Source organism: Apodemus sylvaticus, chromosome 13, assembly GCF_947179515.1.
Source record: "Apodemus sylvaticus chromosome 13, mApoSyl1.1, whole genome shotgun sequence".
Taxonomy (NCBI): Eukaryota; Metazoa; Chordata; class Mammalia; order Rodentia; family Muridae; genus Apodemus; species Apodemus sylvaticus.
In genome coordinates this window covers 35,582,698-35,599,860 of record NC_067484.1, presented here as the reverse complement: position 1 = coordinate 35,599,860, position 17,163 = coordinate 35,582,698, and the positions used below count along the sequence as shown (strand labels likewise).

Below are 17,163 nucleotides of genomic sequence, written 5' to 3'. Positions count from 1 at the left end.
TTTTTAGGAGTGGGTTATGCTTAATAGTTCTGGTCCAGTGGCTCAGTTCTTGAGGAATTTTGTCCTGAGAGGACAAAGTACAGAGACTGAAATTAATGTGCTAAAGACTCAAGCTCCTTTGCATTTGGACAATACTGTGAAAGAGGCCAGACTTGCATGGTTATCCAACTTTTTGGGTTCTCTGGTTCATACTGTGTGAAGACCTGACATGGACTATGTATTATATTTGGTAGTCTCCAAGCTGTGAATATGGTTCATTGGGGCACTACAGGAAAGAACTACCCCGGACTGTACAAGGCACAGGGGTGGTGGCTGGACACACTGTGTCTAAAGCAATGGGCGCGTGTCCACTCTTTCTGTCTACGTCTCCATGCGTTTTAGTTACCCTCTCTGCTTTCCTTTCTTCCTTAAGCAATCAAAATACCACTCCTCTCACCTCATCCCATCCTGTGTCCCCCCATCCAGCTCCCTTTTAATATGTTTTTATACCTAGTGTGTGTAGGTGTTTCTGTGTGAGTGTGTATATGAATGTGTGTGTGTGTGTGTGTGTGTGTGTGTGTGTGTGTGTGTGTGTGTAAAGGTCAGAGGACAATTTACAGGTATCAAATCTGTTCTAGGGATTGAAATCAGGATGTTTGGTTGACTCAGGCTTGATGGCCTTCACCTACTGAGCTGTCCTACCAGCCCACAGTCTTCTGTTATATTGGTGGTGGCAATATATTGGTGGCAGTGGTGCTTGTGATGGAGCTCAGAGCCTGTTCATGTTAGGCAAGCACTCTTTAATAACTACAGCCCATGCCTTTTATTTCTATAGCTACAGAAACAGTAACAATTTTAAGAGCTGGGAGGATAGAGATTCTTAGACAGGGCTCTATGTTGTGGGTAGGTACAAGGACAGCATGGGACAGACATTACAACTCTTCCTCAGCCATCTCTCTAATGATAGCATTCTTGCTCACTCCAGTCCAGGCCTTTCATACCTTGCTGCAGTTAGAGTCATAGGATCTGTGTAGACCCCACATACCTGGAGCATCTTCAGTGGACTAAGCCCTGGAACTTAGTTTGACCTCTGGGTGGGACTTTATAATGAAAAGGCTTCACCCAGGCTGCTGCAGGATTGAGATAGCATGCATGGCAGTTCTTTGATAACAGCTGGCTGTGCAGTAGCTATAAGGCGATGGTGGCAGTAATTCTCTTAGGCCCTTAGTCCTGGGACAACCACTGACCCTTGGTAGGAACTTGCAATCTGTACTTCTGTCCTGTGTATACTGTTAACGGATCATCTTTTGGTTTATTTTCTTCAGGTAAAGAAGGTCCTTCCAAGGATCCACCTGGATTGACTGAGGGCACACGCTCACTTGAAAACAAGGGAAAATGTTTCCTGCTACAGAATATGACTCAAGGTATCCAAATCTCAAAGATAAATGCAATTAAATAAAAAACACCTTCCGTGCAGAGTAGTTAGGGAGCATCCTCATCTGTTCATCTTGTTTCTTGTTACCTTGTGTGTATGTGTGTGTGTGTGTGTATGTGTGTGTGTTTATCGTATTAGCACACTCACAAACCTTCCAGGCTCTTACTCAAAGCTCTTTAGAATTTGGCACAGGCCAGGAACTCCATATATAATTTCTGGATTAGAGAAACACATCATTGATTAGATTTTTAAGGTGATAGAGGACAGGGTTAAATTTAAAATAAAATGCATATGCAACATGGTACCTCAAGGAGTTGTTTGTGTGCAGCTGTGTCCAGAGAATGTATGGCAAAGGCACAGATTGAGAAATGAATGTGCAGAGGACCTGTTTATATTCTATATAATGCTTATCATGGTCTCTTACGTATTCTAGGTTATGAGTAGCTATTTCTTAAATAAGTAAATAATAAAATAAAGACTTGCCTGTATAGAATGAGATCAAATCCTGAGTATACAGAATGAAGTTGGCTGGGTAGAAGGCCTCTGAGTGAATATTTTAGAAGCAAAATATTTTAGAAAAGATTTGGAAATCAATTTTATGGAAAATATTCCTGTAATAAATATCTCATAAGGTCCTCTCTTCTGAGACTTCAGGGCAACACGCAAAGAGAGAATTCTCCCTAGAAAATGCTGTAACTGAGACAAACCTTACAGCAGAAACCAGAGGACAGGCAGAAGTGTAGCTTCTGTAGTACGGTAGGTAGTAAGGACCCATCGTAGGGTTTTACTGCTGTGGAGGGACACCATGACCAAGGCGACTCTTATAAAGGACAATACTTAATTAGGGCTGGCCTACAAGTTCAGAGGTTCAGTCCATTATCATCATAGCAGAAAGCATGGCAGCATCCAGGCAGACATGGGGCTGGAAGAGCCAAGAGTTCTACATCTTTACCCAAAGGCAGCAACAGGAAACTGACTTCTGCAGGCAAACAGCAGAAGGGTTTCTTCCACACTGGGCAGACCTTGAGCATAGGACCCCCAAAGCCTACCCCCACCGTGACACACTTCTTCCAACAAGGCCACACACACCTACTCCAACAAGGCCATATCTCCTAATAGTGTTACTCCCCGTGGGCCAAGCATATTCAAACCACCACAGAGCCATTTTTCTTTTCAACTATGTTAGTTCTGGAACTTGCTATGTAGATTAGATTAGGCTGGCCTTGAACTCACAGAGATTTGTCTGCTTTTGCCTTCCTAGTGCTGGGATTGAAGGTATGCGTCACCACACTGGGCTTCGTGAGAGCCCATTCTGACAGGGCCCCTTCTTAACACAGTCTCTTCTGTATAGCTGCACCCAAATCACTACCTGTCAGGTGGGAAGCAGAGTCTCAGAGGGAAGGAGACTTGACAGCCATATGTTTAATGTGTGATGAGGAAGAGGCTTAACTCTTGTTTTCTTAGCCAGGGGTCTCTGGAGGAACAGAACTGATAGACTGTATAAGGGGGTTTACATACAAAGGGCTGTGGTCCAGCTAGTCCAACAATGGCCATCTATTGCCATGAAGTCCAACAATCTAACGATTGCTCAGCCCGTGAGGCTGCATGTCTCAGCTTGTCTTCAGTTTATGCTGAGACCCTAAAGAAGTAGACCCTAATGCCAGTGAGGGAATAGACTTTCTGGTGAGAATGAGGGCAAGCATCAGAAAGCTACAGCTTCCTTCTCCCATGCCCTCTGTACAGGCCACCACCAGAAGGTGTGGTCTAGATTTGAGGTGGATTTTCTTACCTTAGAAGATCCAGATTCAAGGTGGGTCTTCCCACTCCAGATGATTTAATTAAGAAAAATTCCTCACAGGTGTATTTTAGTTAATTACAGATATAGTCAGGTTGACAACCAAGAAAGGCCGCCAGGCTTGTCCTGTTGGTAGCTATCATGATCCACACTCTTCCAGAAGTGTACCTTTGCGTGTGCCACAAGGTTTGTGTGAGAGTTCCATTGTGGGTATTTATAAGGAAACGAACAGTTTTAATAGATTATATAATTATTAAACTAGGTTCTCCCTATTCCTTATTGAAAATTGTGTCAAAATGATATATATTTTTTATTTTTTTAAAAATTAATTACATCTACTTGTGTGTCTGTATCTGTGTGTGTGTGTGTGTGTGTGTATGCACACCAGGATTCGGGAATTGGTTCTCTTCCACTATGTGTCTCTCAGGGATCAAACTCAGGTCATCAGGCACAGCAAACCATCCTAGTGATAATGAGAAAAGCCTCACTATTTTCTTGGGTCACCTGCTTGACATCTGCAAGCTTGAATTGCCATCTGCCGTTCTAGAATGGCGGTGAAGTCAGCAGTTTGCCTTATTAGTGCATGAAAGCTGATGAACACTGGGCATCGTAAGGTGAAACCCAATCTGTGGGCTGAACTTGCAGGAAGGTCACGGTGTGGAAGTGGGAGACCTGGTGCTAGCTGCCAACCTTGCTCTATGCCAGACGACCTTACACAGAGTCAGTAATTTATTCTGATTACTGGCTGACTTCCAGAAAGACTAAAATAGGATTACAGCGTGCTTCTGTCATCACTGGAGTGAAATGGACTTACTGCCCCGTGTGGTGATTTGAGGTACTATAGGGTCCTGCCTGCAGAGAGGTTCAGCTCTCAATATCAGCTCCGATCTCAAAGACCCTAGGTTTTCCCCATTTTGTATACACGGGTTCATATACCATAAGGGAAGTCACAATGAGGATACCACCAGTGGGCAGCAATGAGTTTGTAAGAGACCCTAAGAGGGAGTTGCATCAGGTTTTGTAAGGCAGGAGAAAGATGGTGTTTGGCAGAATAGAAGTCATAGTATCAACTACTGTCAAGGCTAACAGTCTTATCAGATAAGGACATTAGTAAACGATAATTTCAGGGATTCTGGGGTAATGGGGTGGGTGGGAAGCCTCGAATGTATTGAACATTTAATATGGGTCAAGAGATATATACATAGCTCATTTAAAAGGACCCTTTCAAGCCGTGTAACAGGTTTTTATCTAAACCATTTTTCTTTCCTTTTTAAGATAATTCCTCTTTCATATAGTGCATCCTGACTGCAGTTTCCCCTCCCCCTTCTCCTTCTAGCACCCATCTCCCTCCCCCACACCCAGATCCACTCCTCCTCCTCTGTTTCCCTTCAGAAAAGGCAGGTCTTCCAGGGATAGCAACTAAATATGACTTATCAAGTTGCAATACGATTAGTCCCCTCCCATCATATCCAGGCTGGACGAGGGAGTCCACTGGGAGGAAAAGGGTCCCAAAAGCAGGCGAAAGAGTCACAGCCAGTTTCCACTCCCACTGTTAGGAGACCCACAAGAAGACCAGCTACACAACCATAACACACATGCAGAGGGCCTGGGTCAGTCCGACACTGACTCCCTGACGGTTGGTTCAGTCTCTGCAAGGCCCTAGGAGCCCAGAAGAAAGCCATCTTCCTAACAGGACTATCGAGCATGCAGAGGTGGTTAACTGCTCAGGGCCGCACAGCCATTGAGGGGCAGAGCTAAGCCCTGAACCTCAGGTGCTGAGGCTCATCCCTGGCTTCTTGGTTGTGCTATCACTTATCCTGGAAGTTGGCCTGCCAGAGGGAGGCTGGGAGGACTCACCAGATGTGAAGAGGTTGAGGAGGGTGGAGGGAACACAGGCCAGAGAGGATCTGAGTGGAAGGAGAAGCCTCTTAACGTGATGCAGGTCCCTTAAACGTGTGTGGGAGCTGGCCTGCAGCCACAGACAGCACTTTCAGCATGTTTAGGTTGAAAATGGGCTTTTCATGGGATGGAGTCCAGGCTATCCTGTGGACGGCACTTGCAGGATATAGGGGCTTTTTCTATAACCTGGCTTCAGACAAGTTGGGATGTAAAGAGAGATTTCTGTGAACCCAGCCCAGTGTTTCTGTTTCTTGTGTTGGATTATTATTAATGAAAAGGGTACTTAACATCTGAAGAAGCTATTTCTGAAAAGACAATTACTGCATCAAAAGAATATCCCAGGTGGTCTTTTATGAAACCTCTGAACACATATGAAGCTGGTTATCACTGTTTCTTGATCCTATTACAGGTTCTTGTAGCCATAGTTCTTTTCCCCAGGGAAAGGAATACTGGGTAGGCTGGTTTCATGCCTAACACCAGTCATGGGAACAGGAGTTAACTGTACTCTTTGTTGTACCCACACATCTAAACAGACTCCCAGGAGGCTTCAAGGAGTGTCTGTGAAAAGAACAGGCACTCTGAAGAAGTTAAAGATGGGTTATTAACATCTTCCTTGGTTGTCATGAGAAACGTTAGTAATGGAGCAGGAGAAACATGCTGGGAATATGTGTGCAAACAACTTGTCTGAGTTAGAGTTTCTGCTGCTGGGAAGAGACACCATGATCACAGCAACTCTTATAAAGGAAAACACTTAATCGGGGCTGGCTTACAATTCAGAGGTTTAGTCCATTATCGTCATGGCAACAGGCAGGCAGACATGCTGCTGGAGAAAGCTGACATCTTGATCTACAGGCAGCAGAAGTGACTGTGTCACACTGGGTTTGAGGATCTGAGACCTCAAAGCCTGCCCCCCACAGTGACCCACTTCCTCCAACAAGGCCACACATCCTAATAGTGCCACTCCCTATGGGCCAGTCATTCAAACACATTAATCTCTGGGGATCATTCCTATTCAAACCACCACACAACTCATAAGATAATGTTTATTATCTATTATAAATTTGTTGTGTAAATGCATTCCCTTCAGTTTGGATTAAGTGTTTCTTTCTTTATTTTTTTTAAAAGATTTATTTATTGTTATATCTAAGTACACTGTAGCTGTCTTCAGACGCACCAGAAGAGGGCATCAGATTTCATTATGAATGGTTGTGAGCCACCATGTGGTTGCTGGGATTTGAACTCAGGACCTTTGGAAGAGCAGTTAGTGCTCTTAACCACTGAGCCATCTCTCCAGCCCCTGTTAAAGTGTTTTTTGTTCCGAATGTTTACATACTATCCCCTAGAATCAATGTCTGCCCTAGCTGGTTCTATGTTAGCACACACATAGAAATAACCACTGTGCAGTGTCTTTCCCTGCCCCTAGGGGGCGCACTTGAAAGGGAGCTTGGGAGTTCCTTTAGCCTGCTCTGATCTATTGTCCGTGGAGGACACCACTTCAAGGCTTGTAGGGAATACATGTCCCACCCCACGCCCCGAGTTCTTGCTTCTCTTTCCTGTGCATCCAGCCGTGCACCTCTGTTCTCTTTCAGAGCTGGTGCTCTCATTCTCGGTGAAGAGTCGCTCCAGGAGGTGCGTCAACGCAGCCTTACAGGAAGCTGCGCGGAGGCGACTCTGGGCCCTGGAGAATGAAGCCCATGAAGTCCATGCGCTGTTTAAGGTGAGCTGGGATGGATGGCTCTTGGATATCGGGTTCCTAACAGCAAGGACTGTGCCTGGAGCAACATCCCGTCCCTAAGAAAACAACTAGCTGACAGAGGGTGGGAGTGGTTACGATCATATGTTCTGCCTAACAGGAATGAGTGAACTATGCGGGAGAAAACTTGTGTCCTGTGTCCTGTCGTACCACGCCCTTCCCTGCCCCGTGCCCCTCCCCCACTTCTCCTAGTTCACCCCCATCCAGGTTCCCCTCCCTCCCTCCATTCCCCTCCCCTGAGCCATCCTCCTTCCCCCACTGGTTTTGGGCACATTACTTGAACTATGCCTAATGGGTTTGTTCACAGCACTGGCCTCAGACTTATCCTTTGCCCCATTAATGTGCCCAATTTGAATTGTTTTGTTACTCGGATATAGCATTCGTTCATTTCCCACTGTGATTTCAAAATGCACAGTTCACTCACGATGGTTGCCTCCAGAACATTCCCTCCACTCTATTACTCTAAGTTCCATCTCTGTACCCAGGGACAACTGTCCATTCTCTCCTTTCCCTCGGGTCCTGATAAACATTGAGTGCGTGGTTTTTTTTTTTGTTTTTTTGTTTTTTTTGCTTTTTTGTTTTCTTGATTTAGCTTTTTCGAGACAGGGTTTCTCTGTGTAGCCCTGGCTGTCCTGGAACTCACTCTGTAGACCAGGCTGGCCTCGAACTCAGAAATCCGCCTGCCTCTGCCTCCCAGAGTGCTGGGATTACAAGCGTGTGCTGCCACCGCCCGGCTCTGAATGCGCGTTTTTAAAGAATTTATTTTTATTTTATGTGCGTTGATGTTTTGTCTGCATGCATGTCTGTGTGAGAGAGTGTCGATCTTGGAGTTACAGAAGGTGTGAGCTGCCGTGTGGGTGCTGGGAATTGAGCCCAGGTATTCTGAAAGAGCAGTCAGGCCTCCGACTGCTGAGCTGTGTCTCCAGCCCCAGCGCATGTTTTTAAAGTAACAATACTGCCAATGAAAAACCATAACTATAAATATTGGGATGGGAGGAGCAATGCAATAAATTAAACGTTTCTCATAGTACATCGATCATATGTTTAACAAAGTGTATTTCGTATTACCAAAGAATGAGTGTCAGAAATAAGAGAGAATTTGTTGCTGTTGGTGGTGGGGAATGTAAGCATTGCTTTATATAAAATGTCTTATTTTCATAGTCTTCTTAATCTGGTCCAAGTTGAATGGAGAAACGTGCTGTGGCTGTCACGTAGCAGAGTGACTGGCTGCTTTTAGGAGAAAGCGAGGTTACACCTGTAGAGAGCTTGGCTTTGTACGTGGGTAGTGGCATCTGCTCCGTAATTAACAGCTCAAAGTTAAAAAAAAAATCTGTGTGTTCCTGTGTGTGCATGTGGCATGTGCGTGTGTGTATGTGTGTGTGTGTGTGCTCTTGAGCACACATGCCCCTGTGAAGGCCACTGTGCTCCAGGCAGGCAAGGAGGCTGGAGGGGACATCAGGCATCCCACTCTTTCCCTTTGTGACAGAATTTGTACTCACCCTAGAGCTAGTCTGATGGCCAGCAAGCCCCAGCAACACTCCAGTCCTTGCCCCACCCCTCGGTGCTGGGGTTACAGGTACAGGGGTTACACCTAGCTTTTTTTTTTTTTATGTTGGTTCTGGGGATCGAACCTCACATCGTCATGCTTAAACAACAAGTGGTTTTACCTGTTGAGTCATTTCTCCATCCCTGGGTTTCTAAATTTGACCTTATTCTATTTTAATATCTGGAATGGTGACTTCAATGAATTTCTCTTTAATTGGAGTCACCTTTTCTGTGGGCAAGAGCAGGAGGAGGAACAGGAGCATGAGGAGGAGCAGGAGGAGGAACAGGAAGAGCAGGAGGAGCGGGAGGAGGAGCAGGAGGATCAGGAGGAGTAGGAGGAACAGGAGCAGAAGGAGGAGCAGGAGGAGGAGCAGGAACAGAAGGAAGAGCAGGAGCAGGAGGAGGAGCAGGAGGAGCAGGAGGAGCAGGAGGAGCAGGAGGAGGAGCAGGAGCAGAAGGAAGAACAGGAGCAGGAGGAGGAACAGGAGGAGCAGGAGGATGAACAGGAGGAGCAGGAGGAGCAGGAGGAGCAGAAGGAGGATCAGGAGCAGAAGGAGGAGCAGGAGGAGCCTGAGGAGCAGGAGGAGCCAGAGGAGCAGGAGGAACAAGAGGAGGAGCAGGAGCAGAAGGAGGAACAGGAGCAGAAGGAGGAGCAGGAGCAGGAGGAGCAGGAGGAGCAGGAGGAGCAGGAGGAGCAGCAGGCAGAACAGGAAGAGGAGCAGGAGCAGGAGCAGGAGGAGCAGCAGGGGCAGGAGGAGCAGCAGGAGCAGGAGGAGCAGGAGGAGCAGGAGGAGGAGCAGGAGAGGAGCAGGAAGAACAGGAGGAGGAGTAGGAGGAGCAGGAGGAGGAGGAAGGAGGAGGAGCAGGAAGAATAGGAGGAGGTGCAGGAGGAGCAGGAGGAGGAGGAAGGAGGAGGAGGAGCAGGAGGAGGAGCAGGAAGAACAGGAGGAAGAACGGGAGGAAGAGCAGGAGGAGCAGGAGGAGCAGGAGCAGGATTTGAGAGCGAGAGCTGCCTGTTAGGTCATATGTTAATCTATGTAATGTGTAGTGTGGAGGCTGAAGCCAGGAGTTGGCTGTATCCAGTCAGGACTCTACAGCTTACTCACCATAGGTGACCCTGGGCCAGTTACCCTACCTTTCTGTGTCCTCATCTCTTTGTCTACAAAACTGGGGCAATGCTATTAGCCCCCTGGGACTATTAACCATAGCATCCACCTTTGTTTAGTTCATGCTCTAGAGGAAGTGCGCCTTGGCCGTTAGGCAGGGTGCCGTACTTCATCTTTCGTATAAGAACTGGTTACATGTTACAAAAGCCTGCCTTAGAATGGATTAAATACCATGATCGAACTCTTCTCAGGGAACTCCTGCAGTGGCTGAATGAGTTGTTGCCTACGACGATTTGCCTTGCTGCGGCCTGATATCTAATAAACCATCTGTAAACTATTTTGTTCCTTCAAGCAGCCCTTCTGGCTTACAGGATCTATCTGGGCTCAGGGCCTGGTGCTTCCGAGTCTCTGGGGTTAAGGGAATATAGATTCCGACTTTGCTGAGCTCAGAGCTCTTTTTTAGTTCTTCTGCTTAGACTCCCTGTGGACTAGGGACTAGGCAGGCCCTGGGGCAGGATGTTCAGACATCCCTCTGAACAGACAACAAAGACCAAGGGGATGCAAGTGCCCTTGGAGTCAAGCCTTTGCTCCTGTGTGAGAGAACAAGGGCCCACGGGCCTCTTCTTGGTCTACTTAGGAACATAAATTGGCGAACTTCCATGGAGGTTGTTGACTGGCTGCATTTTAGAATAGAAAATGCAAACATTCTCCACTGAAATTGTGCTTCTTAGGATCACTTAGAGCATAAAGATTTATCTCTTGAGGTAGTTATCCCAGCACATTAAAACTGAAATAATCCAAATGTGAATGGATGGCAATTGTGAGCGTTAACCGTAAAGTATGATTTACATTACGGCATGCTGCCTAGCAACAACTCATCTGCTGCCGAATCATGCTGTCTACTTGCATGAGTTCCCTCACAGAAGACTCTGTTACCCCAGGCTGACTTGCTGCTCTTGCACAGGATCTCTCTGCAAGGCTCGTGAGTGTCCAGTCCCAGAAGGACCAGTTCCTCATCACCTTCAAGACCCTGGAGGAAATCTGGAAGTTTTCCACGTACCTGAACTTAGGTATGCCCTGGGTAGGTAGAGGAGAATATCCGTCTCAATCCAGTCAGCTCGCTCAGCCTGATACTGGGGAAGCTGGTTTGTCTCTGATAGTTAAAAGAGATGAAACTCTGAAATGGATGGTTAGCTTTTGAAATATCATAAACTCTTTAGAGCTAATTTTAAATTAAATATTAGCTATTACTCTAAGATGTCATCTGAAGACATCTATTACTCTAAGATGTCATCTGAAGACATTTTATGAATGGATGTGTCTTTTCTCATAAGGAAATAGAATGTCATTTCTTATGTCCAGAGAGATCTTTAGTTATACAATTGGCTTAGTGAGCTACTTAGTTGGAAGCAGCAAGCTAGATGTGGAGTTCCTTAAGGAGAGAGACAACTATTACTGAGGAAGATTGAGAAACTGCTCAGAATGCTAAAGTTCAGGCATGCTCTGTCACATGTTGTAGTGGGTATTATTTAAAAAGTGACCCAACTTGTTCCTGCGCCCGCCATAACTGCAGGACAAACAACCAGGTGGGGCAACACCATTCTTGATGCTGCCGCTGCCACTGTAATAGACTCAGGTCTATGGCGGTGGCGGTGACCCAGTCACTGTCTTGGACTCTCTAGAACAGTCTCGGCCACTCTCTGGCTCACTTTCACCCAGGGCCACACTACCCACTAGCTTATAGTTCCCCAACCATGGTTCCCCAAATTACCTGGTAGAGCAGACTCTCAATGCTTAATTAATTTGCCAATTAGGTTTATGGTATATGAAACTCACAATTACAAGATGCCAACTTACAATGATAAAAGTCTTATCCCATTTTCTAACCTTTAGATAAATTTACGTCTGATTCCATCTTGATACACGTCTCTTTCCCTTCTCCTGCTGGTGGGTCTCCTTGAGTCTCTCTCCCCCTAGCTCCTCCTCCTCTCTCTCCCCTCCAATCACTGGCTTTTCACTGCCTCAATGTGAATGGATAGGAAATATCTTGTGGCAACATGAATTTGTAAAAGAGTCAAAGAAAGAGATGAAAGATCTAGCTGGGAAAATGGCTCCAGGGGTTTCTAGAAGGTTACAGATGTCAGGACATAGCAATATTGTCACTGTAGTGGGCACTGTTACATCATCTGTTCCAAGACCAAAAACAAAACAAAACAAAACAACAAAGCCCTCCCCTGGCATGAACTGATAGCTTCAAAGTCAAGCCACCTAATTTACAGAAAATGCTGGGTTCCCTGCAGTTATACCTAGAGAATGCTTCTGAGCTGCACTGAGGTCAAAGTGACCCTTGGCTGGAGGGGGAAACTTACAGCCAGGGTAGTTTTTTTGCTCTCTGTGTGCCGTATTTCCTGTTACCATTACAGATGGGCAGTATTACATTTTTGCTCTGTGGCACAGTTAGTTCATTCCATGGAGTGCACCTGGTCAGGCCTAGGAATTAGCCTCTGTGTTTTTATAAGACTCCCAAGCGTGAATTTTCAAATTTAAGACCATTGTAGTGGAGAGTGAGAGTGGAGAGTGGCAGCCTATTGCATTATGGGAATAGTGAAAAAAAACTCAAGAGAAGAAACAAAATATCAATATGAATAACTAATGTTTAGAAGAATATTGACATATAGTGATTTTTCTTTTATAGTTTACATGGTTTTAAGTTTTCTCTTTCTGCTCTCTCTCTCTCTCTCTCTCTCTCTCTGTGTGTGTCTTTCTCTCTCTCTTTCTGCCTCTCTCTTTCTCTCATTTTCAATTCTGAGAGTCAAACCTAGAGCTTTACTCCTGCTAGGCAAGCAGTCTAACCACTGTGCTACGTCTCCAGCCACTTTTGCTTGTCACAAGTCAGCGCTTCTCCCGAGGCTGTGAGAGAGGTCAGAGTCAGAGCAGATGGGAGAAAGGGATTTCTCGCTCTGTGGACTATGGACAACCTCCTCAGCCCCCATGTCATCAGGGTCCAGAAGTATGAACTTCAGGTTACAACTTGAAGGGGAGACCAGGAAGCCCCAGAGTCAATACAGTAAACTGGAAGACCGCCATTGTTGTGTTAGAAAAGAAATGGCTGAGGGTCAAAGAAATGGCTGGGCCGTGAAGGCTCTGCCTACTAAGCCCGAAGACCTGAGTTCCATCCCAGAAACCCTCAGGGTGGATGGAGAAAACTGACCTGCAAGTTGTCCGGTGGCCTCTACTCATGCATTGTGACACACAAGTGTGTGTGTGTGCCCACATGTATACAACACACACAGACACACACAAACACACACACATACACAGAGTAAGTGAATACATGTAAAAATTTTGAAAAGATAAATATGCATTTATGAAGACCTCGAAGTACTTAGAATGGTAAACTTAACTTAGACTCAACTTGTATTTCCTAATAGATGTTGAGAAGAATCAGTTCATTCTAGAAAGTATCTAGTTAGCACTCTGTTCCATCTAAATGGCAGGTCTGGGTATGAAGGTAGCAGGAGCCTGCTTTCTCTTTTGTGGTGGCTAAGGGCGGAGCCCATCTGGCTCAGCTCTGTTGGATTGACCTCTAGGCTATGTGTCCGCGTGTCTGGAACACCTCTTCTTTGACCACACGTACTGGCTCAACAACAGGCTTGTGGACGACACAGAGATCCAAGTGTCTGTGGATGATAATCATCTGGAAAACATATACCTAGGCCTCCTGCTGCAGGAAGGTGAGTCTGGCATGGGATTTGGGATGTGAGCCTTGTCTAGATGTTTGTTACCTGAGTCCCTCGGATAATTAAGATACAAAAAGAGGCAAATCAAATCAAATCTCATCTCTGAAAGATGAAGACATACATGAGTAAACCTGTCTGTTATAACAAAACTTCAAACATTCTTCTTAGCTTAGTCTCAACCGCACACAAACAACTTTGCAGTAGTTGGTCCGGGGACTGGGGTGGAGATTCACATTCAGGCTGTTTGGGGGCTCAAGAGGGGGGGCCCTACCAGGCTCTATCTAGGATGGTAGAATTCCTGGAGGTAGGGAGCCTTGCACTGGCATTTTAAAAATAAAGTTTCCCATGTGATTCTAATGGTCTCCAGGATTGAGAAACAGCTCTATGAACACATGCTGCAATTTGATTGTAAAATGCTTCTATAAATCCCAGAAACCTGAACTATTTCCAAAGCTCAATAGCAGAAGGCCGACCCTGTTGACCTTTCCACGGGGGCCGATGCCGTTGGACTGGCAGGTGGTCGAGTCTGATCACTGATACATATTGAAAACCAGATGGGCCCCAGGCTAGCCTTACAGAAGTGATTCCCTTGCACAGCTCTTAGAAAGGACACAAATCACGCTACCCCATTGCAAAGCTCGTCCAGAGCCACCGCCTTAGTCTTTTTCTCTTCATGGCTCTGAACGAGCCCAGGGCTGCAAGGCCCGCCAGAGTCTACTGAGTGCACGTGCATTTCTCTGGACCTTTGTTTCATCTCATATTTGAGGTAAAGTTCAATCAAGCCTTATTCTCACTAACTACTCAGAATGGTGAATATCTGTTTTAAGTGAACTCCCTGTCAGTGACTTTTCTACTCCCAGAGATCATATCACAAGGACCTCCTGGACAGTGGACTTTTCTCAGAGGAAGAAAATTGTCTGGGTTTTGCATCTAAGTGTTACCTCCTAGGAGACACTCATTTCCGACCACTCCTTGGAAGGGTTTCTCTCCTTCTTTACAGGTCACTTCTTCTGCAGAGCCATGTGCTCTGTAGCTCAGCCAGCTGACAAGGAAGGAGATTATCTGACACTGTGCAGGAACGAGCTGATCTCCGTGCTCTCCGGGGACGGATCTGAGTGGGAAGGCGTGTCCTTAGTGACGGGCCAGAGGGGCCTGGTGCCGGTGTCAGCCCTGGAGCCCCTGCCTATCCCTTTTCACCAGTGAGTAGCTGTCTACTCCCTGGGGGAGGGTCCCAGGGCAGACTGAAGTTTGTGAAGAATAGAATAGAATAGAATAGAATAGAATAGAATAGAATAGAATAGATGTCCTTTGAGAGATGGTATTCCAGGTGTTTGGAAGAGCAGATAAAATTGGGGTAGCTTTTTATTTTCTCCCCCTTTTAAAGCCAAAGTTTGTATTATTTGATGAAAATGGGAAAAACCTCTAAATTTCAGATGGACATAGTATATAGTAAGAAATATATGACCTCTTTGTAGAGCTTTGGAATGCATGGATGCCCCCCATTTATTTATTTATTTATTTATTTATTTATTTATTTATTTATTTGTTTTTTTTTTTTTTTTGAGACAGGGTTTCTCTGTGTAACCCTGGCTGTCCTGGAACTTACTCTGTAGACCAGGTTGGCCTCAAACTCAGAGATCCGCCTGCCTCTGCCTCCCAAGTGCTGGGATTAAAGGTGTGTGCCACCACTGCCCGGCTTTATGGCTTTATTTATTTATTTATTCATTCATTTAATGTGAGTACACTATAGCTGTCTTCAGACATACCAGAAGAGGGTATTGGATCTCATTACAGATGGCTATGAGCCTCCATGTGGTTGCTGGGAATTGAACTCAGGACCTCTGCAAGAGTAATCAGTGTTCTTAACCACTGAGCCATCTCTCCAGCTTAGACAGGGGGCCCTTGTGTCAGTATCACCTGAGGGCATTAGGATGGATTCAGCCTCCTGACCCTCCGCTGTCTCTCTAGGTGCTGGGCCCAGAAGCCCCCATTTTAAATGATCTCCCCAAGCATGTTTTTCACACTAGAGTTTGAGATTTCTGCTGGAAGATGCTGTAAACTTGAGCCTACGGAATGACAACATTATCTCATGATTTATAAATTCTGCTTGGTCCTAGCAAAATCGACCATGAGGATACTAAGGGCTGTGCGTAAGTTATTTAGCTGGCAGAAATAATTGCAGAGCTAGGAAGCACCCCATTTTGCCAAGTGATCATTTTTCAGAGTTTAAAGTAAGTTCTCAGTTGGCTGTCATTAAAATAAGATGCACGATAACAATGCCACTGTCATCGCTTTTCTGTGGGACTGTTCTGCTCACTGTTCTCACATTTTGAAATTCCATGTTTCCACTGGCAGATGGTTCCTGAAGAATAACCCAGGAATCTGCGGCCCTTCCAGGAAGAGAGGCTGGACAGGCTCCGGTCAGATCGGTGAGCTGAAAACAACATTGTCAGGAAGAGCTGGTGTTTACCTGCCTCCTAGTCTCGCTGGCAGGATGTGGGACCCCAGTTTTTGTCTGCACACTTGGGGTCTTTGCCTGTGAACTGAAGGTCACAAGCCAGGCTGAGGAAACAGATGTCTGCAGGCGGAGCACTCGTGTGGGGAGGGCAGGAAGAGGGGTGTTAGGGAACGGCGGGACTGAGAGAGATTTAAAGATAGACTGATAGAAAAGAAAGTTATACATGGGCCACAAGAAACATTTTTGAGCCAAATGTAATAATCTGCTTCCCACTCCTTACCCAAACATTTTTTGATTTTCCATAGAGTAATGCAGTTTAGGGGAACTATGAATGTCTAGTACACAGTGGGTGCCCAGTAAACACTGGATGAACAGATGAATGAATTATGTGTGTATGCACTCACATATGTATGTAAGTCATGCACACACACACACACACACACACACACATACACACATACACACACACCTGTGTCCATACACACATATCCATGTCTGCTAATCTCTGTGTACACACATATGTTGGCAAGTATATGCATTTACCAGATAACAAAACATCTAAAATACTCCGCTGAAACTTTGTCCTTGCAAGCTCCCTGTTCTGGCACATTTCCTATCATACATCTCTAGCAAAAAGAAAAAAAAAAACCCGCAGTCTTACTGGTTCCAAACCCAAACAACACAAAAAACAACTAGAAGAAATTACAGAATGAAAATATTAGAATTATACAGTAATTGGCCATAAATAAGATTTTTAGCATTTTGAAGCAACATGTCCAACATCCTATGTATGGTCTAACTATGGGGATTTGGAGTCTGTTATGGGTCACACACCCTGACACCAGTACTCCCTGTCACGATGCCTCCATCTTCTCAATAAAGAAGTTGTGTAATCAAGTCAGATGTCACAAGAACTAAGCAAATGGGTGAGTGAGGCGGGAAGTAGCAGAGAAGCCTCACTGTGGTCCTAGTGTGTGCCACTCCTGGGAGTTCCTTAGCTCATCGCTCAGCACTGCCTCCTACTCTCTCATCCATGAAGTAGGTATTCTGTTGGATACCCTGCCTGGTGCTTGGGAATATCTGGGAATGGAAATGTGCTTTGTAAACTAGACAGCACAATACCCACAAACACATTGTGATTGGATTCTAGGTGAGCTGTTCCTGACACTGGGTAATCATTACCGCCATCAGGAGAGTTCCTGACCCCACTGGGTTCCTCACTGGCTCCACCAGTGATTGTACAGTAACATCTGCTGGGAGTTGATTAGGTACCAGGCATGATGCAGTTTGTCTTTGACTCTAGTATTTGTAAGCATCAGCTGTCACAGTGGCTGGAGCAGCTGGAAGGAGGCGTAGGTGTTTTCTGGCGTGGAGATGCTCATACAGTGCTCTGAGGTCTTGTGCCAAGCAAGGTGATGATATGCAGGAATGTCTTAGAGTTTTACTGCTATGA

At 45.7% G+C, this 17,163-nt stretch overlaps 1 protein-coding gene across 7 annotated transcripts in view; it reads left to right on the top strand.

Annotated features, from left to right (window-relative positions):
• The window catches only part of Sh3tc2 (SH3 domain and tetratricopeptide repeats 2), a 63,724-nt gene that overhangs the window by 7,432 nt on the left and 39,129 nt on the right, over window positions 1–17,163 (top strand). For 6 of the 7 annotated variants that reach the window (XM_052155222.1, XM_052155225.1, XM_052155224.1 and 3 more), the window contains 6 exons: window positions 1,305–1,403; window positions 6,698–6,825; window positions 10,477–10,582; window positions 13,103–13,246; window positions 14,253–14,451; window positions 15,608–15,681. In XM_052155222.1, the coding sequence (XP_052011182.1) occupies window positions 1,305–1,403; window positions 6,698–6,825; window positions 10,477–10,582; window positions 13,103–13,246; window positions 14,253–14,451; window positions 15,608–15,681 (750 nt within the window). Of the gene's footprint in view, window positions 1–1,304; window positions 1,404–6,697; window positions 6,826–10,453; window positions 10,594–13,102; window positions 13,247–14,252; window positions 14,452–15,607; window positions 15,682–17,163 lie in introns of those variants that run through there. The other variant, XM_052155227.1, reaches the window with a different exon arrangement.